Source organism: Panulirus ornatus, chromosome 10 (assembly GCF_036320965.1).
Source record: "Panulirus ornatus isolate Po-2019 chromosome 10, ASM3632096v1, whole genome shotgun sequence".
NCBI lineage: Eukaryota > Metazoa > Arthropoda > Malacostraca > Decapoda > Palinuridae > Panulirus > Panulirus ornatus.
Genome location: NC_092233.1, coordinates 1,778,585 through 1,805,000, shown reverse-complemented (window position 1 = coordinate 1,805,000; position 26,416 = coordinate 1,778,585). Strand labels below are relative to the sequence as shown.

General features: G+C 41.7%; 1 protein-coding gene across 2 annotated transcripts in view; it reads left to right on the top strand.

Moving 5' to 3' along the window:
• The window catches only part of nau (myogenic-determination protein nautilus), a 242,458-nt gene that overhangs the window by 31,977 nt on the left and 184,065 nt on the right, over positions 1-26,416 (top strand). For both annotated transcript variants that reach the window (XM_071665402.1, XM_071665401.1), the window contains exon 2: positions 21,761-21,955. In XM_071665402.1, coding sequence (XP_071521503.1) covers positions 21,761-21,955 — 195 coding nt within the window. The remainder of the gene's footprint in view (positions 1-21,760; positions 21,956-26,416) is intronic.

Genomic DNA, 26,416 nt, shown 5'->3' with positions numbered 1-26,416 from the left:
GAATTGTAATGTTGATATCAGTGAAGGTCCAAACAAATTGGATAGCTTTGTCGTTAGCAAAATTTATAAACAGTTACCTTTCCTGTCCTCATAACAAAAATAACATGCCAGGCATCATGCCAGACCCGAACACCACCAACCCGAACACCACCATCCGGTAACGCTTCTTTACCAGTGCCGTCTTAGCTGCGTCTCTTCCTTGTATATCAACTGATTGTTCTACGTTTTCTTTCTTATTCTTGTATCTCCCCTGACGATGTGGTCATTACATAAAAGTGCACTTGGGAACTTATCGTGTTTCGTTTTCCTCGTGCCTAACAGTATATGTTAGCTGAGACGGCATGGGCAGCTGAAGCCCTAATCAAGGCCATCCCATTAACGCTACATATATATATATATATATATATATATATATATATATATATATATATATATATATATATATATATATATATATATATATATATATATATATAAATCCTCTCCTCTCTTTTTTTTTTTCAATTTTCCAAAAGAAGGAACAGAGGGGGCCAGGTGAGGATATTCCAAAAAAGGCCCAGTCCTCTGTTCTTAACGCTACTTCGCTAATGCGGGAAATGGCGAATAGTTTAAAAGAAAAAAAAAAAAAAAAAAAAAAAAATATATATATATATATATATATATATATATATATATAGAAGCAGTGAAAAGTTTTTATCGAGGATGTAAGGCATGTGTACGTGTAGGAAGAGAGGAAAGTGATTGGTTCTCAGTGAATGTAGGTTTGCGGCAGGGGTGTGTGATGTCTCCATGGTTGTTTAATTTGTTTATGGATGGGGTGGTTAGGGAGGTGAATGCAAGAGTTTTGGAAAGAGGGGCAAGTATGAAGTCTGTTGGGGATGAGAGAGCTTGGGAAGTGAGTCAGTTGTTGTTCGCTGATGATACAGCGCTGGTGGCTGATTCATGTGAGAAACTGCAGAAGCTGGTGACTGAGTTTGGTAAAGTGTGTGAAAGAAGAAAGTTAAGTGTAAATGTGAATAAGAGCAAGGTTATTAGGTACAGTAGGGTTGAGGGTCAAGTCAATTGGGAGGTGAGTTTGAATGGAGAAAAACTGGAGGAAGTGAAGTGTTTTAGATATCTGGGAGTGGATCTGGCAGCGGATGGAACCATGGAAGCGGAAGTGGATCATAGGGTGGGGGAGGGGGCGAAAATTCTGGGAGCCTTGAAGAATGTGTGGAAGTCGAGAACATTATCTCGGAAAGCAAAAATGGGTATGTTTGAAGGAATAGTGGTTCCAACAATGTTTTATGGTTGCGAGGCGTGGGCTATGGATAGAGTTGTGCGCAGGAGGATGGATGTGCTGGAAATGAGATGTTTGAGGACAATGTGTGGTGTGAGGTGGTTTGATCGAGTAAGTAACGCAAGGGTAAGAGAGATGTGTGGAAATAAAAAGAGCGTGGTTGAGAGAGCAGAAGAGGGTGTTTTGAAATGGTTCGGGCACATGGAGAGAATGAGTGAGGAAAGATTGACCAAGAGAATATATGTGTCGGAGGTGGAGGGAACGAGGAGAAGAGGGAGACTAAATTGGAGGTGGAAAGATGGAGTGAAAAAGATTTTGTGTGATCGGGGCCTGAACATGCAGGAGGGTGAAAGGAGGGCAAGGAATAGAGTGAATTGGAGCGATGTGGTATACCGGGGTTGACGTGCTGTCAGTGGATTGAATCAAGGCATGTGAAGCGTCTGGGGTAAACCATGGAAAGCTGTGTAGGTATGTATATTTGAGTGTGTGGACGTGTGTATATACATGTGTATGGGGGTGTGTTGGGCCATTTCTTTCGTCTGTTTCCTTGCGCTACCTCGCAAACGCGGGAGACAGCGACAAAGCAAAAAAAGAAAAAAAAAAATATATATATATATATACATATATATATATATATATATATATATATATATATATATATATATATATATATATATATATATATATATATATATATATATATATATGACTTTATTTTTATCATACTTGCACACCGTCTCCCGCGTCAGCGAAGTAAGCGCTAGGAAACAGATGAAGAATGGCCCATCCACCCATATACACATATATACATATACATACACATACACAGACACATACATATATGCACATATACATATTCATACTTCCTTGCCGTCATCCATTCCTATCGCTACTCCGCCCCACAGGAAATTGCATCGCTTACCCTTGCATCAGCAAGGTAGCGCCATTAAACCAGATAAAAAAGGCCACATTCATTCACACTCAGTACCTAGCTCTCATGTGTAATGCACTGAAACCACAGCTCCTTATCCACATCCAGGCCCCACAGACCTTTCCATGGTTTACCCCAGATGTTTGACATGCCCTGGTTCAGTCCACTGACAGCACGTCGATCCCGGAATACCACATCGCTCCAATTCACTCTATTCCTTGCACACCTCTCACCCCCTTGTATATTCAGGCCCTGATCACTCAAAATCTTTTTCATTTCATCCTTCCACCTCCAATTTGGTCTCTTGCCTCTCCTTGTTTCCTCCACTTCTGGAACATATATCCTCTTTGTCATCTTTCCTCACTATTTCTCTCCATGTGATCAACCATTTCAACACACCCCCTTCTGCTCTCTCAACCACACTCTTTATATTACTCGATCAAACCACCTCACACCACATATTGTCCTCAAACAATTAATTTCCAACACATACACCCTAGTCTGAATCAGGTCCCCATTTTATCGACTAACCTCTCGGGGTGGATGCATAGCTGGGTTGACTGTGGCCCGACTGTCACAACCAGAATTCGACCCCATGCGCTCGACCCTGGGCGGCCCCTGAATGCGTCACGGTCAGGAAGGTTAACCGCTACACCACAGTAATCCAAATTACAGACATTTTCCTAAATATTGAATTAGATAACCGAAATATCAGTCTTCATATCAACCGGCCATTGCATTTACGCAGTTCATTAGATAGAAATGAATTCAAACAGCAACAGACCACTGGGTCCTCTGGAGGCTGTTTGTGATTGTGGAAGACATCATAAACGCACATATTAGTGTAGTAAAAGTTAGGAGGCAAAAAGACAATTCAGAATACCATGCAGACTGTTAATGTGACTATGGAGGTGCAAATAATGTAAATCATAGACTTGAAGCGAAATATTTATCGTTTATTCTTAAACGTATCTATAGTACCGCTTTCAGCCACGTCATATATCAACAGTCCTGCTGAAGAAAATGTACTTCGCCTCATTCGACGTAAAACGTTTTCTTACGAGTTTGTATGTATTACTGGGAGTGAAATCCGACGAATCAGTTCTTAAGTAACTTGTTAGATGAAGATTACCAAAGCCTTCTATAATTTTCATCCCACTTAACCATCGATTTTCTGAGCAAAATAGATTCAAATCGTTTATTGGGTTCTTGTAAAATTTGTTTCTCAGTCCGGGAATCATGTTGGTTGCTCGACGGTGCTCTCTCTCCATTATGTCTATATCTTTCTTTAAGTAAAATGGCCAAAAGTAAAGACTGAGACGAACCAGTGAATAATAAAGCGCAGGGAGGATTTCCCTCTACTTAGGTCGAAGGCCCTACCTATGAATCCAAGTATTCTGTGCACTGCTTTATTCACTGCATCTGTGACATGCTTACTTGGTTTTAGGTCACCAGAGATCGTTAAGCCTAAGTCTTTTTCCTCATTTACCTTCCACATTTCAACAAAAAAATCACATTGTAGCTTGTCTTCTCGTTTTTACTACTGATATTTGCCACCAGTGAGTCCAGTCCATCAATTTGTTGATGTTAGTTTGAAGCTGCAGACGTTCAAGATCTGTGTTTCCCAGTTTATTATCATCAGTCGTAAATACAGATGCAAAAACGTCGCTTAAGATCTTTGTCATGGCTTCGTTGTCTTGAAGCAAGTAGCCGATTTTCATAATTGATGGACCAGTTAACTGGATAATGACTCTTGCGTCTGACATAATACACTTTAGGATTTCTTTGGCTATCTTCGGCAACATACGCTTCATATTGATGTTACCTTTATCGTATAAGTCTCAGTTTTTCAACGCAAATTCACATAATCTACTTTACCATATTGGTTCATGGTCACCGAGTCTCATGAGCTATTTTCTTAAGCAACAGACACTTCTTTATTTCGTTGTTCCACCACCTTGGTTTCATTTTAGAAACAGACCATCTACTACGCAATGGCACATTTGCTCCCTCTACTGCTTTGAAGGTTTTACTGAAGCTCTTCTAAGCAACGCACATGTCGTTTTCATTAACCATAGCACCTCAGATTTGCCTGTCGAGAGCAATGTGTAAATCATTAAAGTCCGCAAGTTTAAAAGATTTAATTTTTGTGACTCATGTTGACCAACATTACATATAGTTTTGAAAATGACCTCAAATGTAATCTGTTCGTGATCATATGAACTTTTCTCTAACTTTATCACTGTTAAGAAATCTCATTTAAAGTTAGAACTGCTATAAATCGAGTATTTTCCTAGCAAGAAGATAACTGGTTAAAGGAACAATCATTACAAACATCTGCTAATTGATGATGACGTCTTCCTCTGGAGTTTGTGCTTGGCTTGTGAACTAGTCTTACTGTTTTTTCTTAGGAGGTTTATCTTTGATTTCTACAAAAATGAAGTCAACATTCTCTATCGCCACAACTTTTTTCATTACAGCATTAAGATTATCAACCGTGTGAAGCATTCCATTTGATGTCTGAAAAAATTTAGAAATGTAATGAATTAGTTGAATAAAGAACAAAACAAATACAGCTAAACACGATGTTTTTGCACAAAACAATAAGCATAATGACGACTTTATTACAGAAAACAACTTAATATGTTAACTTTATGAAATACTAAAGTGTGATGATTTCATTACGCAGTACGTAACACAAAATATTCATCTGGATTTTCTAAATACACATGATAAAGCTTTACATCAAGAATTGTTACATGGTACAGATAGGGTTGCTCTGTAATGGTCGGAAAATTGCTGGACTAGCTGCAAGTGAAGTGAATAACGGCCACGCTTCAGAACCACTTTACGTAACAAGTGGTGTACCACAGGATCGATTTTCTTTCTCATATGGATTACTTATGATAATGATAATGGGCAACACTGTAAGATATCAAAATTCGCAGATGATACTTAGCTTTACATATCGGTAGTAAGCTACGGTGTTAACTCTGTAGAACAAAAAGGGTCTGTGAGGAAAGAGACTTGAGTGTAATCATCTCTGATGACCTGAAGCCAAGTAAACAGTACACAGTAGTGAGAGTGCGAATGAAATTCTTGAATTTACAGGTGTGATTCCCGGACTGGGAATTATGTCCTTAGAGCCAACTAAACGACATCTTCTATTCATTTAGAGAAAGTATTCGATGAAGGTCCTCATCAAAGATTACTTCGGTATTTAGGAAACTGGATAACTGTCCGTGAACAAAGAGCAGTGATTAATGGTCAAGCCTTAAAATGGCTAAACGTAACATGTGGTGTGCCACAGGGATCAGTCTTTGGATAAGTTTTCTTTTTCATATATATTAATGACACTGACAATGGGCTGCGTTGTGCAATATCGAAATTCGCATCTTATCTTATACTGAAAACTAAATCTACAACTGAAATGGAAAGTCTACAGCTTCGAATTGACATAGGCAACATGATGAACAAGTGGCAAATGAATCGTAGTATTGATGTGTGCAAATGTTTACATATTGGTAGTAAAGTCGAGAGAGCAAGCTGTGCTATGAATTATGTTTACAGTGAGAACTTTTTCAGGTCTCTCGCTGTGAATTGTCTGTGTGCCTCTCTGTTCTTACCACGCTAATCTGCGAGTTTCTGATCTCTTATAATATCACAAACAACCTCAAAAGGACCCAATAGTCTCTTATTGAGATTCTTTTGTTTTCCTTTTTATCTGCTGCATAAGGTGGACGAGAAAACTCAGTTGCACAAGCAGAACTAGACAAAATAACTTGTTTTCACAGAAAAGATGAAAACAGTTGCACAAATCACACTTAATAGACGAAACTTAGACACAGATCCTATTTCTTCTTACATTTCAGGTTGTGATAACATGAGTCTTACAGTTTGAACTGTAATGACATCTGCCTTACAGTTCAAGTACGATAACATCTTTGATGTATTCATGATAAAGAGCATGATATATTGTGCATCCCCGCGTCCTCTATGTACACGAGGAGTCAGTAGCAGAACACTGCCTACAATCTCCACTTCTCTAAGAATCTTAACGAAACTCGTTATCATTTTCTTTGGTTTACTCCTGCTCCCGCTGCGTTTTCACTTGTTTGATATTAAGTTTTCCCTATCGTCTACTGATTCACCATTCTACCTGCACATTACTCCTCCCTCAGCTCTGTAACTTCTTCTTCCCTGACCTCTAAAACTTCCTCCTTACTGACCCCTATAACTCCCTTCTTACTGACCTCTATAACTTCCTCCTTCCTTGCAATGTTTCAAAACCATCAAGGATGAATAGGAGAATAGAACTAACTCGCCAAAAGAAGAAAACATACAAGAAATTCATATCAGTGGGACCCGATGAAAATAGCCAGTAATTAATCACAATTCAAGGAGAGAGTAAGAAGGTCATAAGACAGAGTAAACTCGACGAAGAAAAAAGAATTTCCTTGAAAGTTGAAAATAATCCTAAGGAATTCTTCAAATATGTAAGACAAAGGAAGACAGTAAAAGAAGGAATTGGACCATTACGAAACGAATGTGACACGCTAACTACTGACGACAGGGATATGGCTGCCATACTAAAGTATTCCTTTAACTCTGTATTGACAACTGAAGAAACATCTCGAATACCGCAACCAATGAAAATGTTTCAAGGATCTGATGATGAAGAGTTGAAGATGAAAGAAATAAAGAGCCCTGAACTACTTAAATACTTGGACCAATGAGATCCTAACAAATCCAACGACCTAGATAACTTAGTTCCAAGATTCTTTAATGTAGTCAGGAGACAGCTGATATACCCCATAACAAAAAATATTCAACAAATCTCTATCAGATGGTCAGGTGCCCTGAACTACTGGAAACTAGCAAATGTTACTTCTATATAAAAAGGAGACAAAAAGTGTACCTTGAACTACCGCCCAATTAGCCTTACGTCAGTGTTAGGTAAAATGATGGAAAAATAATGCGAGATAAAATCATCATGTTTCTAGATCACAAAATTATATCGGACAATCAACACGGTTTTCGCAATGAAGATCCTGCCTGACGATTTTGTTGGATTTTCTAATGTTATTTATCATAACTGAGACGTAAAATCACTGTCTGATGTAGTATATTTAGATTTCCAAAAGGCTTTCGATAAAGTACCTCACAAGAGACTTTCACATAAACTTAAAGCACACGGAATCGGTGAAGCAGTCTTTACATGGATCAGAGACTGGCTTACTGGAAGAAAGCAACATGTAGTATTAAAGAGCGAAGCCTCAGACTGGCTAGACGTAACGAGTGGTGTGCCACAGGGGTCGGTCCTAGGCCCAGTTCTTTTCGTAATATACATTAATGACCTAGAACTTGGTATCATATCTAAGATCTCCAAATTTGCTGATGATACTGAATTAGGAGGTAGAGCTGTAAACAGGCGGGACTGTGAAATGTTTCATAGAGATCTTAACTTACTAGCAGAGTGGTCAGACAGATGGCAAATGAAATCTAATGTAGACAAGTGTAATATACGTTAATGTACGTAATATACGTTACGACTACAAACTACTGGAAACTCTCTAAAGTAAATGAAGAAAAGGAGCTTGGAATTGTCATTGGCAATCTGAAATACACTAAACTGTCAAGCAGCAAGTAAAATTGGCAACCAAATGTCAGGTTTCATAGTCAGGAACACAGATTACAAGACACCAGAAACAATTATCACACTTTATAATTCTCTAATAAGACTACAACTTGAATATACAGTCCAGTTTTGGTCTCCAAACTATAAAAGTACGAGGAAATATTAGAGCAAGTATAAAGATGCGTGACAAAATTGATTCCATCCCTTAGAAATCTGGCATACGAAGAGAGGCTAAAACGATTGGATCTCTTCTTCCTAAACAAACGTAGACTTCGCGACGACTTAATCCAAGAGTTCAAAATTCTGAACAAGGTCGATAAAGTGAATCACGGTTACCAGGACAAATGGAATAAAACTCAAGGCTAAAAGATGTGGTACGAAGGTGGGAAAAAAATTCTTTTCATATAGATGTATTGAGCACTGGAATATGTTACCGTCAGACGTAGTGAATGCTAAGACTATAGATACCTTCCAAAGTCGTTTAGACAAACATTTTATAAATTCAGGTACACTCTGAGAAAAACGCCAGAAATAAACTGTATAAATGACAGATGTAACAGGGACGCCAGAAGGCTAATGTGCAGCAACGGGGAGTCGATGATACCTTAAAAACTGATGAGTGGGAACAAATTTTCTCAAGTTAAAATCGTTTTTTTGTTGCTGTTTACCAGACAACCCAGTCATACGCCAATCAGCCCTCCTGTTGTCTGTCTTTCTCATGCAAATTAACTTCTCCCTGACCTCTATAACTTCCTCCTCCCTGACTTTTATTTATAACGTTCTCCTTACTGATCTTTATAACTTCCTCCTCCCTGACCTCTATAACCTCCTCCCCTCTTTTCCCTACCCACTCCCCCCTCTGCATGATCAACTCACCAATGTACATCATAAGATCACTATAACATACCATTCACCACATGTACACATCATAAGATCACTATAACATGCCATCCTTCACATGAACACATCATAAGATTACTATAACATGCCATCTTTCACATGTACACATCATAAGATTACTACAACATGCCATCCACCACATGTACACATCATAAGATCACTATAACATGCCCTCCACCACATGTACACATCATAAGATCACTATAACATGCCATCCACCTCATGTACACATCATAAGATCACTATAACATGCCATTCATCAAATGTACACATCATAAGATCACTATAACATACCATCCACCTCATGAACACATCGTATGATCACTATAACACACCATCCACCACATGTACATGTCATAAGATCACTATAACATACCATCCACCACATGTACACATCATAAGATCACTATAACATAACATTCACTACATGTACACATCATATCACTATAACATACCATCCACTACATGTACACATCATAAGATCACTATAACATACCCATCCACCGCATGTATACATCATATCACTATACCATAACATCCACCTCATGTACACACCGTAAGATCACTATAACATACCATCTACCACATGTACACACCATAAGATCACTATAACATACCATCCACCACATGTACACATCATAAGATCACTATAACATACCATCCACCACATGTACACACCATAAGATCACTATAACATACCATCCACCACATGTACACATCATAAGATCACTATAACATACCATCCACCACATGTACACATCATAAGATCACTATAACATGCCATTCATCACATGTACACATCATAAGATCACTATAACATACCATTCACTACATGTACACATCATATCACTATAACATAACATCCACTACATGTACACATCATAAGATCACTATAACATACCATCCACTGCATGTATACATCATATCACTATACCATAACATCCACCTCATGTACACATCGTAAAATCACTATAACATACCATCCACCACATGTACATATCATGAGATCACTATAACATGCCATCCACCACATGTACACATCATAAGATTTCTATAACATACCATCCACCACATGTACACATCATAAGATCACTATAACATGCCATTCATCACATGTACATATCATAAGATCACTATAACATACCATCCACCCATGTACACATCGTAAGACCACTATAACATACCATCCACCACATGTACATATCATAAGATCACTATAACATACCATCCACCACATATACACATCATATCACTATAACATACCATCCATTACATTTACACATCATAAAGTCACTATAGCATACCATCCACCACATGTACACATCATAAGATCACTATAACATACCATCCACCTCATGTACATATCGTAAGATCACTATAACATACCATCCACCACATGTACACATCGTAAAATCACTATAACATACCATCCACCTCATGTACACATCATAAGATCACTATAACAAGCCATCCACCTCATGTACACATCGTAAGATCACTATAACATACCATCCACCACATGTACACATCATAAGATCACTATAACATACCATCCACCTCATGTACACATCGTAAGATCACTATAACATACCATCCATCTCATGTACACATCGTAAGATCACTATAACATGCCATCCACCCATGTACACATCGTAAGATCACTATAACATACCATCCACATAATGTGCACCACGTAAGATCACTATAACATGCCATCCACCACATGTACACATCGTAAGATCACTATAACATACCATCCATCTCATGTACACATCGTAAGATCACTATAACATACCATCCACCACATGTACACATCATAAGATCACTATAACATACCATCCACCTCATGTACACGTCGTAAGATCACTATAACATACCATCCATCTCAGGTACACATCGTAAGATCACTATAACATGCCATCCACCAAATGTACACATCGTAAGATCACTATAACATACCATCCACCTAATGTGCACATCGTAAGATCACTATAACATACCATCCACCACATGTACACATCATAAGAACACTATAACATACCATCCACCACATGAACACATCATAAGATCACTATAACATACCATTCACCACATGTACACATCATATCACTATAACATACCATCCACCACATATACACATCATAAGATCACTATAACATACCATCCACCACATGTACACATCATATCACTATAACATACCATCCACCTAATGTACACATCGTAAAATCACTATAACATACCATCCACCACATGTACACATCATATCACTGTAACATGCCATCCACCACATGTGCACATCATACCATAATAACATACCATCCACCACATGTAAACATTATATGATTACTATTACATACAGTATTTACAAACGTCTTACCTGTCGTCAGGGGAGACAGTACAGGAGGCTCTGTTTAACAGTTTGCACAACCTCATCATATTTACTTCCTAGTCAAATCAAGTTTTTCAGCTTTCACATATTATTTCTAAAAACGTTACAGTCCATTTTTGTTCCCTGTCTTTACCGTATGTCTGCATATCATCAGGAACAAACAGAACTTTAGACGAAGACAACACTAACATCAGCACTACTCTAACATCACAACACTAACAACAGCACTAAATTTTACCAAACGTGGCTGTACACAAGTCATCAGACGGCCGGATTAGACACTCACTCCACCAACACTGACCCCTTCCAGCAACACAACACCACGTCATGACTTAAGTGACGGCGCAGTGCGGGGCAACAAACTACCTCGCACGGGTCCTCTATGGCCAAACGACCAGACTGAGCTCTCAGTAAGCAGTTACCCACCCGTTGTCTGTCCCATCTACTCTGACCCTACACCTTCTTCATGATGTACATTGTTTTCTTAACCAGTGTTGATGCAGTTTTGCTTACTGAGAATGAATAAGGTTATTATTGCTGTAAACAGCATAGGAAACACCGGCTTTACTGTCTTCTCCCAAGGCTCCATCGGTATATATATATATATATATATATATATATATATATATATATATATATATATATATATATATATATATATATATATCATTAGTCATGATGGTAAGCACATGATGTAGTTGTTCACACGTTAGTCCGTGTAGGATATAAGGACTGAGTTGGTCCTGATTGTAATTTACGTAATCCACTTGGAGAGGTCTGATGTGTCAAGGTTTTCAAGATAGTGATGCAAGATCTGTTGGGACTGGTTCACATAGTGGCCGTATGTGGCTAAGGTAGAGCCACCTGCGGTGCCCTGATGAATGATGGTGTGTTATTTCATGGAGGGAATTGTGACTGTTGATGATTTGTAGATGGTGCTATGCAAAATTTGGGGCGGATGCGACGTTTCTGAGACACTTGACACTATACACTGCATTAAGACTTGTGACAAACGTCAATGATTGTGGGACGGGCAAGCTGAGTTCTCATATACATTACCCTGGTCGACATGGGCCAACCCAAAATTAGTTTCATGTTTCATTATGTACCACTCAAGGGGACGAAGAAGTTTCAGATCCACCATAGACAGGTAGATGGCAGGATGAGCCATTACAGATCGTACGTACAACAATGAAACGTTCAAAATAATGATGATACCCAGATCAATTTTCTTGCCTATGAGGCACGATGAGTTTGTAGGCGACCAAGGAGCTTAGGTTTTAGGTTGGGGACGTAAGTTTGTGGATGACTGAGGGGACCGACCAATATTGATGCCTAGTTAGGTGAATATGGCACGTGTTTCACTTTCATCATTGTGAAGCACAAGGGAGTAATTCTCATTTCTGATATGATCATCATCATGAATTATCACTTCTGATTTGACAGTGTTAGTGACTAGGCCACACTGAGCGGCGGAGTGAGTGAACTGGTCAAGCAAAATTTAAAGTCTCTCAGGTGGGGAGGTGCTAAGACTCATGTTATCGGCGAGTTCCCCACCTTAACTGGGGGGGGGGGGGGGGGGGGCAATGTACCGGCCCCTGGATAGGACGGACACTAACAGGGGAGTTCCAACCCTCACCGGGGTAGAGGGGCATCCTGCTCCCTGGGTGGGATATGTACCAAGAGGGGAGTTCCCTGCCCTGGCCACCGTCAGACACTGACACTTAAACTGTTTACGTTCTTGGGAAGGTGACGGATGGAGGACACGCGAGAAACACTTCCCTCCTCCTCCGTGGCTGATGGACCATCTGAATCACCAGGGGTGTGTTGACAGGCTGGGGGAGGCTCGCAGCGCCGCTACTGCATCATATATTGTACTTCCTACTGGTCCATCCCCAGACTCACCGCCACTTCCACCAAGACTCAGTTATCAACATCGTCTATTTGATACGTCGAGAGAGAGAGAGAGAGAGAGAGAGAGAGAGAGAGAGAGAGAGAGAGAGAGAGAGAGAGAGAGAGAGAGAGAGAGAGAGAGAGAGAGAGAGAGAAATAATCTTAAAAATCATCAGGCAGTAAATGTGAGCGAGAGATGCATATCAAGATGCAGAAGAAAAACTTATAGATATGAAGGTCAAGATGCGACATATCACTGTATTATATTATGTCAGTGTAGGTCAGCGATATGGCTGAGATGTTTAATGTGTCAGTGCAAACATCTGCACATGACCTGGGGACACACACACACACACTCACACACACACACACACACACACAAATAATAATGATGATAATCATATAAGATGAAATAAGATAAATAAATGAATGAATGAATAAAGAATAAGAAAATAACTCAAGATGTCTGCACTGAGGAGTGGAAGATTTACGCAAATTCTCAAAAAATCGGAAAAAGTGTTGCGTAATAACTTTGTCTTAGATGACCGTCAACAGTGTAATAAAACACGGTCCCTCTCTGCCATGTGAGAATATCTTTAAATGATGCCTCTAGCGTGGGAACCATGAGGATTGCTGAGATGTAGTGGGCGACGGACGGGGCTGAGGATGGTAGTGTGAAGGTGGTCAGTGGCAGAGGGTAAGTGTTGTATCTGGGAAATGTGTGGCGGGGTGACGAGTATTTGATGGTGCAGGATACATACTATCTTTAGACGGATTTGAAATATGAGCAGAGTCCCTCCCTGCCAGGACATCCGACATATGGAAGGGCCAGCGTATGACCTTACAGACTAGTGAGGATGGGACACAGTTTAAGATGGAGTCGATATCATTCAGCAGGAAATAAGCGTCAGGAATCTGTGTTAGGGGTTGTGGGAGGTGACATTGTACCTTATCCGTCACTAGAGCATCACTACGAGAGAAATGTACGAGATATATATTGTCTACTGGCATTAAATACCACTGTATAAAGGTACATGGATAACAAAATATTCAGCAAGCTGTTCACATCCTACGTTAGTGCAAAACTCGAATATGCTTCTTAGTTTTGGTTATTACTCACCAAGAAGCAGACAGAGCTAACAGAGAAGGTCGATTGGAAAGCAGCAGGGATGGTAACAGAATTAAGAAAGTTGAGTTACTGAGAAAGGATACAGACCATACAATTACACATCATGGAAAAGAGGAAAGTAATTATTTGCTTAATTGATCAAAACCTTTAGGTTTCAAAACAAATATGATGATGACATTAGTGACCAGTTCTTCGATAAATGCTCTGAACCCTAACAACATAAAAAAGTCTGAAAAGTTGTATAACAACAAATGTTTAAGAGACAGCGCCCCACGAGCGTTGAGCCCCCTCCCCGTTCAGCGCAAATATGTAGTTACTGCAACTGCATTAAATTCCTTGTGACATACTCCTCCACTACATATCTGGCTTGCCACATTATTGCTTTCTGCAGCCACCCATCTGCTGTCGTCGTTTATTTTCAGCTGATGTGATACCCTTACTGTCCTCTTGTCAAGGTACCGCTTGGTTTCGTCGGTGACTCCTGGTAAGTTCCGGAATTCACTGGGAGTGAATGGTGTCCCCATTTTTCGAGGAGGAATCTCGTATTTTTGTGTGATGTCTGTGCATTAGACTACCAACTGCTGTTGTCAAAGTGATTGACTTCTTTCTTCGAATCTGTGATTATCAACATTTCAAAACAATTTGTTTTTGTACTCTCTTTGTTACCATGTATAGCTTATGCAAAGGAATACAAAGGTATTGAAGCAGAAACAGACCATTTGGTCCTTTCGAAGCTGATTGTGTTGCTAGAAAATATCAGAAACTCACAGATTAGTGTTGTGAAACATAAGTTACACAGGTAATTCAAAGAAAAATTCTGCAAATTATCATTGTAACTTAAAGATGCGCAAATAACGAAAGCCGTGGTCTTGAAGTGAAATATTTATCAAGTCTAACCTTACACGTGTCTATAATGCTTGTTTCACGTGACTACTCTAACTGGCAAATCGTTCCATATCTTAACAATCCTGTTGAATAAAAGTACTTCGCCTCATGTGAGGTAAGATGTTTATCCACGAGTCTGCGAATGAAATCAAACGAATGAAGTCATAAATAAGTTGATAAATCGAGCCTATCAGAAACTTTGATAATTTTGAACACTTGTTTTAGACCACCTTTTGTCCATCTTTTTTCTTCGGTAAGTAGATTCAGTTAGTTTGATGTGCTCTTGCAGGATTTGTTTCTCAACCCAGAAACCGTCTTGGTCGTCGACACTGCTCCCTTTCTATTCTATCTAAATCTTGCTTTAGGCAGGATGACCAAAACTAAACAAATTACTCAAGATGTACACGAACCAATGAATTGTAAAGAGAGGAAGATTTCCCTAGTCTTAAATCTGAAGGCCCAAACCATAAATCCAAGAATTTTGATCGCTCGTTTTACTGCACCTGTGCACTGCCTACTTGGTTTTAGATCACCTGAGATTTTTACGCCGAAGTCCTTTCCTTGTTGCCTTTTGCAGCTCAACAGAATTCATACTTTAGTTTGCCTTTTCAGTTTTTCTATCGACATGCAAACTATGCAACTTATCGATACTAAAATTCCTTTGCCACCTATGAGCTCAGCCCATCAGTTTGTTTTCGTCAGTTTAAAGCTGCAAATAATCAAGTTCATTGGTAAATATATTTTCCAGCTTTGCATCATCAGCGAAATTTGATATCTTGTAATGCAGCTTATCATCATTATCATTAGTATGTATGTTAGAAAAAGAACTGGTACGAAGACTGATCCTCGTGGCACTCCACTTGTTGCGTTTAACCATTCCGAGGCTTTGACTATTATTCACAACCTTTGTTTACTGCCAGTCAACCAATTTCTTATCCAACGAAGTACAACTCCATCAATGCCGTGTGACTTTACTTTTGTTAGTAAACTTCGATGCGGAACCTATGTAATGCTTTTTGAAAATCTACATAGATTACATGAACTAACCTACATTTGTCATACATATTGATGTTATGATATAAGAAATCAAGTCGATTTGTCAGACATGAGCGATATCGTAATACCCATGTTGAGGATCGTTTATTAAGTGGTGGTCCTCTAATGGTTTACAGTTCTGTCTCGAATGATGGTTTCCATAAGTTTTCCACTACAAACATTAAGCTAACAGAGTGATAGTTTCCGGGCAGTGGCTTATTTCCTTTCGTGAATATCGGCGTTACAGTAGCAACCTTCCACTCATCTAGATCTTTTCCCGTAGCTAGTGACATTGAAAAGAGCAGACAAGGGCTTAACAACCTCACTTTTCGCCTCTTTCATTGTTCTTGTACAAATATCAGAGTTTGCCGTCTTGTATATTTCATTCCGTGTCTTGCTGAAAGTATGTCTTTGGCTTCCATGTCACTTTGTAATGAACATTCTCCTTTCTTATCAATGGAACTGATTCGTGATATGGGTGAAGTTAGGTTAGGTTAGGTTAGGTTAGGTTAGGATGAGCGGGGTAAAGGGGGGGTGGGTAAAGTGAAAGTTGTGCGCTCTTCCCCAACAACCGCTGATACTGGGACGATAAACGAGAATTCTGTGATGTGTCAAGATAGGTGTCGGAGGTGGGGCAGGGGTCATCCCGTCCACCCTGTCAGTATATCCTCCCTGAGGAAGCATGTGGCAGGTAGCGTCCTGAGACACTCCACTTAGCGTGAGTCCATCCACTGTCCTTGAGATCATTCTAAATCTTCAGGACGTTTAAGGTCATGGCGACCGTCCACCATCTTTATGGCCGTCCAGCGCCCATTTCCTGCAAGTCTCGTAACACTCACGAGACCGGTCACGGTCCCCCACAACGTGTTGAGGTCACCCAGTAGCCTCGAGGCCGCCCACTCCCGGTCACACCGTCCACTGTCCTCGAAATCGTCAGCTCGGACAAGGACACGTGAGCCCAGCCCACCAGCAAGCTGGAGTTCTCTTTCACACAGAAAAAGATCATTTGGAGTCACGCAGACGAAACAGTAAACGCCTCCGCACAGACTGTAGGGGCCGACGTCGCCCAGAATTGGTGCCACATGTTCATGCAAACCAAGCCATCACCACCTAGGCGTAACGCCCTCCACCCTAGTGTGGCAGGGTCATGAACCCTGGTGTGGTAGGATCATGAACACTGGTGTGGTAGGGTCATGAACACTGGTGTGGTAGGGTCATGAACACTGGTGTGGTAGGGTCATGAACACTGGTGTGGTAGGGTCATGAACACTGGTGTGGTAGGGTCATGAACACTGGTGTGGTAGGGTCATGAACACTGGTGTGGTAGGGTCATGAACACTGGTGTGGTAGGGTCATGAACACTGGTGTGGTAGGGTCATGAACCGTAGTGTGGCAGGGTCATGAACCCTGGTGTGGTAGGGTCATGAACCCTGGTTTGGTAGGGTCATGAAACCTAGTGTAGCAAGGTCATGAACTATGCTGTGGTGAGGTCATGAACCATGGTATGGTGGTCCTGGGAGGGTGCGAGAGATTGGATGTGATGTGTGTGCGAGAGGGGAGTTGTGATGTGTGAGATGGGAGATGTGATGTGTGAGAGGGGAGATGTGATGTGTGAGAAGGGAGATGTGATGTGTGAGAGGGGAGATATGATGTGTGAGTTGGGAGATGTGATGTGTGAGAGGAGAGGTGTAATGTGTCAGAGGGGAGATGTAGTGTGTCAAAGGGGAGATGTGATGTTTGAGAGATGTGATGTATGAGAGGGGAGATCTGGTGTTTGAGAGATGTGATGTGTTAGAGGGGAGATGTTATATGCGAGAGAGGAGATGTGTTGTGTGAGAGGGCGGATAAGATGTGTGAGAGGATATGTAATGTGTGAGAGGAGATGTGATTGAGAGGAGAGATATGAGAGATACCTAACCCCCTGATGCATTTTGGTTAAGGTATGTAGATGATGTTCTTGGTGTTTAGCCAACAAACGAAAATTTACAAACATTTCTCTCTTTACTTAACAGTTTAGTACCTTCCATCGACTTTAATGTATAAGTGGAAATAATGGTGATTTACTGTTTTTAGACTGCATGATCCATATGGATCATAACATGTCTAAGTTAGCATATACAAAAAACGTACCATTGTTTGTTCATATATCTATTATTACTCAGCTGAACATGACAGAGGTAATCTATTATCATTCCAGTCTATGTTCCTTAAGGCATTACGTATATGTATCCTAGATCTTTCATTGATACATCCAAAGTTTAAGTTGGCAAAGAAATCATTTTATAGAGTTAAACCCAGACCTCACCTTGACACCAAGAATCTTTTTAGTTCTCAGTTTTACTAATTTTACATTACTTTCCAGTTTGCTTAAATCCTTTAGTTTAGATATAGCCTTCAGCAATAACAATACTATAAAGAATATCTTAAACAGGAACTCACCAAAAACGTTATGCGGGCTGTGTTTATAGAGTACCCTGTAAAAACTGTAATATGTTTTATGTTGGGCGGACTAGCAATGATCTTAGGACGACATTTGGTAACCATGTTTACCAAATGGCGTCAAGCTTCGTCTCTTCGAGGTATATCAACTGACTTATATTTCTCTCTTGTGTCTCCCCTGATGATGTGATTATTACACGAAAGTGTACTTAGGAACTTATCGTGTTTCATTTTCCCAGTGGACTCATAGGAATAACTTGATCACGGGCAGAATTGTGATCCTTTCCAATATATATAAATATATATATATATATATATATATATATATATATATATATATATATATATATATATATATATATATATATATATATATATATATATACATATATATATATATTTTTTTTTTTTTTTTTTTTTGCTTTGTCGCTGTCTCCCGCGTTTGCGAGGTAGCGCAAGGAAACAGACGAAAGAAATGGCCCCCCCCCCCCCATACACATGTATATACATACGTCCACACACGCAAATATACATACCTACACAGCTTTCCATGGTTTACCCCAGACGCTCCACATGCCTTGATTTAATCCACTGATAGCACGTCAACCCCGGTATACCACATCGCTCCAATTCACTCTATTCCTTGCACACCTTTCACCCTCCTGCATGTTCAGGCCCCGATCACACAAAATCTTTTTCACTCCATCTTTCCACCTCCAATTTGGTCTCCCTCTTCTCGTTCCCTCCACCTCCGACACATATATCCTCTTGGTCAATCTTTCCTCACTCATTCTCTCCATGTGCCCAAACCATTTCAAAACACCCTCTTCTGCTCTCTCAACCACGCTTTTTTTATTTCCACACATCTCTCTTACCCTTACGTTACTTACTCGATCAAACCACCTCACACCACACATTGTCCTCAAACATCTCATTTCCAGCACATCCATCCTCCTGCGCACAACTCTATCCATAGCCCACGCCTCGCAACCATACAACATTATTGGAACCACTATTCCTTCAAACACACCAATTTTTGCTTTCCGAGATAATGTTCTCGACTTCCACACATTCTTCAAGGCTCCCAGAATTTTCGCCCCCTCCCCCACCCTATGATCCACTTCCGCTTCCATGGTTCCATCCGCTGCCAGATCCACTCCCAGATATCTAAAACAATTCACTTCCTCCAGTTTTTCTCCATTCAAACTCACCTCCCAATTGACTTGACCCTCAACCCTACTGTACCTAATAACCTTGCTCTTATCCACATTTACTCTTAACTTTCTTCTTTCACACACTTTACCAAACTCAGTCACCAGCTTCTGCAGTTTCTCACATGAATCAGCCACCAGCGCTGTATCATCAGCGAACAGCAACTGACTCACTTCCCAAGCTCTCTCATCCCCAACAGACTTCATACTTGCCCCTCTTTCCAAAACTCTTGCATTCACCTCCCTAACAACCCCATCCATAAACAAATTAAACAACCATGGAGACATCACACACCCCTGCCGCAAACCTACATTCACTGAGAACCAATCACTTTCCTCTCTTCCTACACGTACACATGCCTTACATCCTCGATAAAAACTTTTCACTGCTTCTAACAACTTGCCTCCCACACCATATATTCTTAATACCTTCCACAGAACATCTCTATCAACTCTATCATATGCCTTCTCCAGATCCATAAATGCTACATACAAATCCATTTGCTTTTCTAAGTATTTCTCACATACATTCTTCAAAGCAAACACCTGATCCACACATCCTCTACCACTTCTGAAACCACACTGCTCTTCCCCAATCTGATGCTCTGTACATGCCTTCACCCTCTCAATCAATACCCTCCCATACAATTTACCAGGAATACTCAACAAACTTATACCTCTGTAATTTGAACACTCACTCTTATCCCCTTTGCCTTTGTACAATGGCACTATGCACGCATTCCGCCAATCCGCAGGCACCTCACCATGAGTCATACATACATTAAATAACCTTACCAACCAGTCAACAATACAGTCACCCCCTTTTTTAATAAATTCCACTGCAATACCATCCACCCCTGCTGCCTTGCCGGCTTTCATCTTCCGCAAAGCTTTTACTACCTCTTCTCTGTTTACCAAATCATTTTCCCTAACCCTCTCAATATATATTCCTATGAGTCCACGGGGAAAATGAAACACGAAAAGTTCCGAAGTGCACTTTCGTGTAATAATCACATCATCAGGGGAGACACAAGAGAGGAATATAACAGTCAGTTGATATACATCGAAGAGACGAAGCTAGGACGCCATTTGGTAAACATGTGATTGTCCAAAACATAGAACAAGCGTTCATAAACTTATCACTTTACAAATCTTATCAACAATAAAGTTATCTAATTTGTACAGACCATCACTGATGTTAAGATTATAATTCTTTGTGTATTTAATAATAGAAGATTCAATGATATTTCTCTTGGTAATAGAGTTAGAGTTAACAACTGAGATGGCGTTACTCCAGTCAATACAATGATCATAGTTTTTAACATGATTATATTACAATATATATATATATATATATATATATATATATATATATATATATATATATATATATATATATATATATATATATATATATATATATATATACGACCAAACATGTACATATGCATACACACATATACATAAGAACATATACACGTATATATACATATGAATACACATACACAGACATATATGTATATACGCATGTATACGTAAATATTGCGTATGAACGAACATTACCATATAACATACAAACCTCCAACAGCCAGGCTCGAACCCGGACCCTTGCGTAGGAGGCGGGAACTCTACCGCTAGGCTATGATCATGGCCTACGCAGGGGTCCCGGGTTCGATCCTGGCTGTTGGAGCCTAGTATGTTATTTACATGTATGTACAAGAGGTAGAGTTAATAAGTGAAATTGCATTACTCCAGTCAATACAGTGGTCATAATTTCTAACATGATTAAACAAGGCATTTGATTCTTGTTGCTTAAGTCTAACAGAAAGATCCTCACCAGTCTGACCAACATAAAACTTACCACATTGTAGTTAAGATGATGCCTTACACGCGCCATACTCCACCTTATTCAATTCAGGTGATTAGTAACTATATTCTCCCCGAATCAAACTCTTCCATAGTAACCTGTTGTTTCCTCCTGCCCTGTAAGGTTGACCACTTTATTAATGAAACAAGTTTCTCTCCCGACAGGTGAACGAAGCCTTCGAAATGCTGAAGCGGCGGACGTGCAGCAACCCTAACCAACGGATGCCCAAGGTGGAGATCCTGAGGAATGCCATCGAATATATCGAGTCACTGGAGGACCTGCTCCACGGGACGCCCTCTCCCAGCGCTAGCGACCAGGACCGCCCCGTAGACACCCCCTGCCCCGCCTCCCACTACCTGGTCAGTCTCTCTCTCTCTCTCTCTCTCTCTCTCTCTCTCTCTCTCTCTCTCTCTCTCTCTCTCTCTCTCTCTCTCTCTCTCTACTTATTGCTGGAGGTTCATGATCACAGTCCCTTGCTCTGAGGGCCATGGTACACCTACTTCACTCATCTAAACTTAGTCTGCTGCATGAGAATGTGGTGTTAACAAGTCTGTTGTTGATATACTGATGTTTTATTACTGACTTGCTCATGGTACATTGATAGTGGTACTGGTAGTACCTTAGTGTACTGGCAGTGCGTTTGTGGTGTTGGCAGTATTTCATCTATATCTTACTTAATTCTACATCTATATTTGTCAGTTCTACATAGACAAAGCATTTCAGTGAAAGTATATGTGAAGAGTGTGTAGGGGCAGGTGGAGGTCAGTATAGAGCGGACATCAAAGATGGACATAATAGGGGCAGGTGGGCCCGAGTGGAGCCCTGGGACCCAAAGAGTGCCTTCCCGTCAGAAAGGGAGGACTGGTATTCTTGGCATCTGTATGATATGAGGTAAGTTAACGTAAGATTCATATTTACAGGATATACAAAGAAATACGAAACAACTTAAACACCAACAGACCACTGGGTTCTTTCGAGGCTGTTTGTGATAATGGAAGATATCAGAAACTTATACATAGAGTAGGAAAAATTAGAAGGCAAACAGATGATTTAAAGAGAATACCCTGCAAACTGTTTTTGTGACTAAGGAGCCACAAATAGTGCAAGTCGTGGACTTGAAGCGGAGTAATTATCATCTGTTCTTAAACGTGTCTGTAGTACTGCTTTCAACCATTCTAAAGTTGGAGATCGTTACATGAGTTAGCAACCGTGTTGAAGAAAATGTACTTCGCCTCATTCGAGGTAAATCGTTTGCCCACGAGTTTGTATCCATTACTACGAGTAAATCCGACAAATCAGTTCTTAAGTAACTTGATAGATCAAGATTATCATAGTCTTTGATCATTTTGAATATGAGATAAGTTCAGGTTGTTTCATCTGCTCTCGGAAGGTTTTATTTCTCAGTCCAGGAATCATCTTGGTGGCTCGACGTTGTACTCTTCTCGTGCTGTTTATGTCTGGTTTTAGGTAAGGTGACCAAAACTGCTTCTGTGCACTGCTCACTTGGCTTTAGCTTGCCTTTCCGTTCCTAAGACAGTGGAACTGTTTCTTCTCTAATCCTTTACCTAGACAGTCTTCCCTCCATCCCGTAGTTTCGTGTGACATCCTCTTGTAAATGTATCTTTATAAACCGTACGTCATCATCCAGTTTCCTCTTCCAAACGTAAATGCTGACATTTTTGTTGCGCTGACTAGACTAACTTGCAAAAATTCTTTTTTAACATTCTTTCTTTGGGTAGATTACGCCTCTCGGCTGACGATGCACCTGTCTGTGGTGATCGCGTGGGGGAGGATATTGTTGCAGAATGGAAGTGCATACCTCATCTTCCTCTAACACAACCTCGTCTTCCCGTCTGTCGTTCAACAATACATGTTCAGAGATCATTCGGGCAGGGGACATTCCCCCTGACTCGATTTCATTTTTCATTTTGTTCTCCATCATTGCAGGCAAGTTGTCCGTGATGCCTCGCGTTATTTTATTTAAAGGACGCACAACATTTCCTTTTCATCTCCTTGTGGTTGTTTTTGGTGTTTAAAAATATTTCCATTACCCTTCGATATACTACCTTTCCTTCTCTTCTCTCTCCCAATGTTACCGTAGTTGTCCCTGCCACTAACTGCTGGATGACTCTAACATTACCTCACACCGAGATCCTACTTTTACTAATCCTTGTATTCTCCTCATATTCTCTTTACTCAATCCAAAATGGTCTCTGTAATCCTCTCTCTAGACTTAAGCAAAGCGTATGGACCAGATGGCATCCATTTTTATGTTTTAAAGCATTATGCTTCTAAACTTGTGCATTTTCTTTCTCGTATCTTCTACTTTTACTTGACAACCAAAACTTTTCCTAATTTGTGGAAACATACAATGGTACGACCTCTCCCAAAGCAGGGGATCGTTCTGGCTTTTCCAACTACACATATTGTCCTGTTGCTCTAACGTTTACTGCTTCCAAAGCCATTGCTTTCCTCGCATTCAAAGTTTCCTTAAACATTTTGGATGTTAATCTTTTCTCTGCTCATCATCATGGCTTCTGAATGGCAAGATATTTTCCTTACTTTTTGTTTATGTTGGAGGCTCCAGTCACGGGCCTTGATGTAGGCTATGAAAAGGCAAAAGAAGAGATAGGGAAAAGTATTTGCGAATTTTGGAATAAGTGAAAAATATGTGTTTTAAAATGTGCCAGGTGTTAGTTAAAGCCAGCTGGTGCAGTTCACTAGGAACAGTTGGTACCAGGCACATGGGGCCAGCTGGTGCAGCTCACCAGGAACCGTTGGCACCAAGTACCAGTTGTGTCACCAAGATGTGTGATATTGTTTGTGACCCGTGTATCTCGGAACACTATTGTTTGTGACCCATCTGTCCAGGAACTGTATTGTTTGTGACCAAATCTTTTAGAAAAGCTACTGCTTGTAACCTATCTATGATCATTATTGTTTGTGACACTTCTGTCAGTGAACGATATTGTTTGTTACCGTCTGTCTAGGAAGACTGCTCGTGTGATCATCACGTTGGAAGGTGAACGGTGGCACTCACCTGTTGTTTCCTCCCTGACCTGTTGTCTCCTCCCTCACCTGTTGTCTTCTCCCTCACCTGTTGTCTCCTCCCCACCTGTTGTCTCCTCCCTCACCTGTTGTCTTCTCCCTCACCTGTTGTCTCCTCCCCCACCTGTTGTCTCCTCCCTCACCTGTTGTCTTCTCCCTCACTTGTTGTCACCTCCACCATCTGTTGTCTCCTCCCCCACCTGTTGTCTCCTTCCTCACCTTCTGTCTCCTCCCTCACCTGTTGTCTTCTCCCCCCCACCTGTTGTCTCCTCCCTCATCTGTTGTCTCCTCCCTCACCTGTTGTCTTATCCCTCACCTGTTGTCTCCCCCCTCACCTGTTGTCTTCTCCCTCACCTTTTGTCTCCTTCCTCACCTGTTGTGTCTGACCAACGCGCAACACACGGCAGCCATATCATACCATCTGTCCCCAGGTAATGTAAGGTAAGGTAAGGTAAGATATACTATCATCTTTTCACTGTGGAGCATCTTGCTCCTCTCCCACTCTGTCCGGGAAAGATTTTCTCTACCCAGTCTTCCCGGTCTGTATTTTGTTGAGATTTTCTTGATGGTATATCTCCATTGCTTCCTTGGACTGTCCAGGTATTTGTACATAGCCCTGTAGCAAGATGTAGTACGTGTCTCTGGCAGGAACAGTCGGTCGGACCGGAGTGTGTGTGTGGGAGACGCGCCACACACCCAGCTGGCTGTCGCGCCAACAATATGGATGGTGCCGCCCGACGGCCAGGATCAGGCAGGTGGTGATGATCGTGATGACAGTCCTGGTGACGAGCATGATCTGGTGATGATAGTCGTTACTGGGAGGCGGGGTTCCCGGAGGAGAGTAGCGCATGTGGTGAGCCACAAGACAAGTTAGGTGAGCCATCACAAACTTGTGTGTCTGTACAGGGAGTCAGGTGCTCGGTAGTAACACGAAGACACACCCTTCAAACCCAACAACCCAGGGAGTTTGGTACTGGTGCCTCATCTGGGCCGGGTTCTGGTACATCCCGACTGGCCGGGACGGGTCCTGGTACACCCCGACTGGCCGGGACGGGTCCTGGTACACCCCGACTGGCGGGGACGGGTCCTGGTACACTCCGGCTGGCCGGGACGGGTCCTGGTACACCCCGGCTGGCCGGGACGGGTCCTGGTACACCCCGGCTGGCCGGGACTTGTCCTGGTACACCCCGGCTGGCCGGGACTGGTCCTGGTACACCCCGGCTGGCCGGGACGGGTCCTGGTACACCCCGGCTGGCCGGGACTGGTCCTGGTACACCCCGGCTGGCCGGGACGGGTCCTGGTACACCCCGGCTGGCCGGGACGGGTCCTGGTACACTCCGGCTGGCCGGGACGGGTCCTGGTACACCCCGACTGGCCGGGACTGGTCCTGGTACACCCCGGCTGGCCGGAACGGGTCCTGGTACACCCCGACTGGCCGGGACGGGTCCTGGTACACCCCGGCTGGCCGGGACGGGTCCTGGTACACCCCGACTGGCCGGGACGGGTCCTGGTACACTCCGGCTGGCCGGGACGGGTCCTGGTACACCCCGACTAGCGGGGACGGGTCCTGGTACACTCCGGCTGGCCGGGACTGGTCCTGGTACACCCCGGCTGGCCGGGACGGGTCCTGGTACACCCCGACTGGCCGGGACGGGTCCTGGTACACCCCGGCTGGCCGGGACGGGTCCTGGTACACCCCGGCTGGCCGGGACGGGTTCTGGTACACCCCGACTGGCCGGGACGGGTCCTGGTACACCCCGACTGGCCGGGAC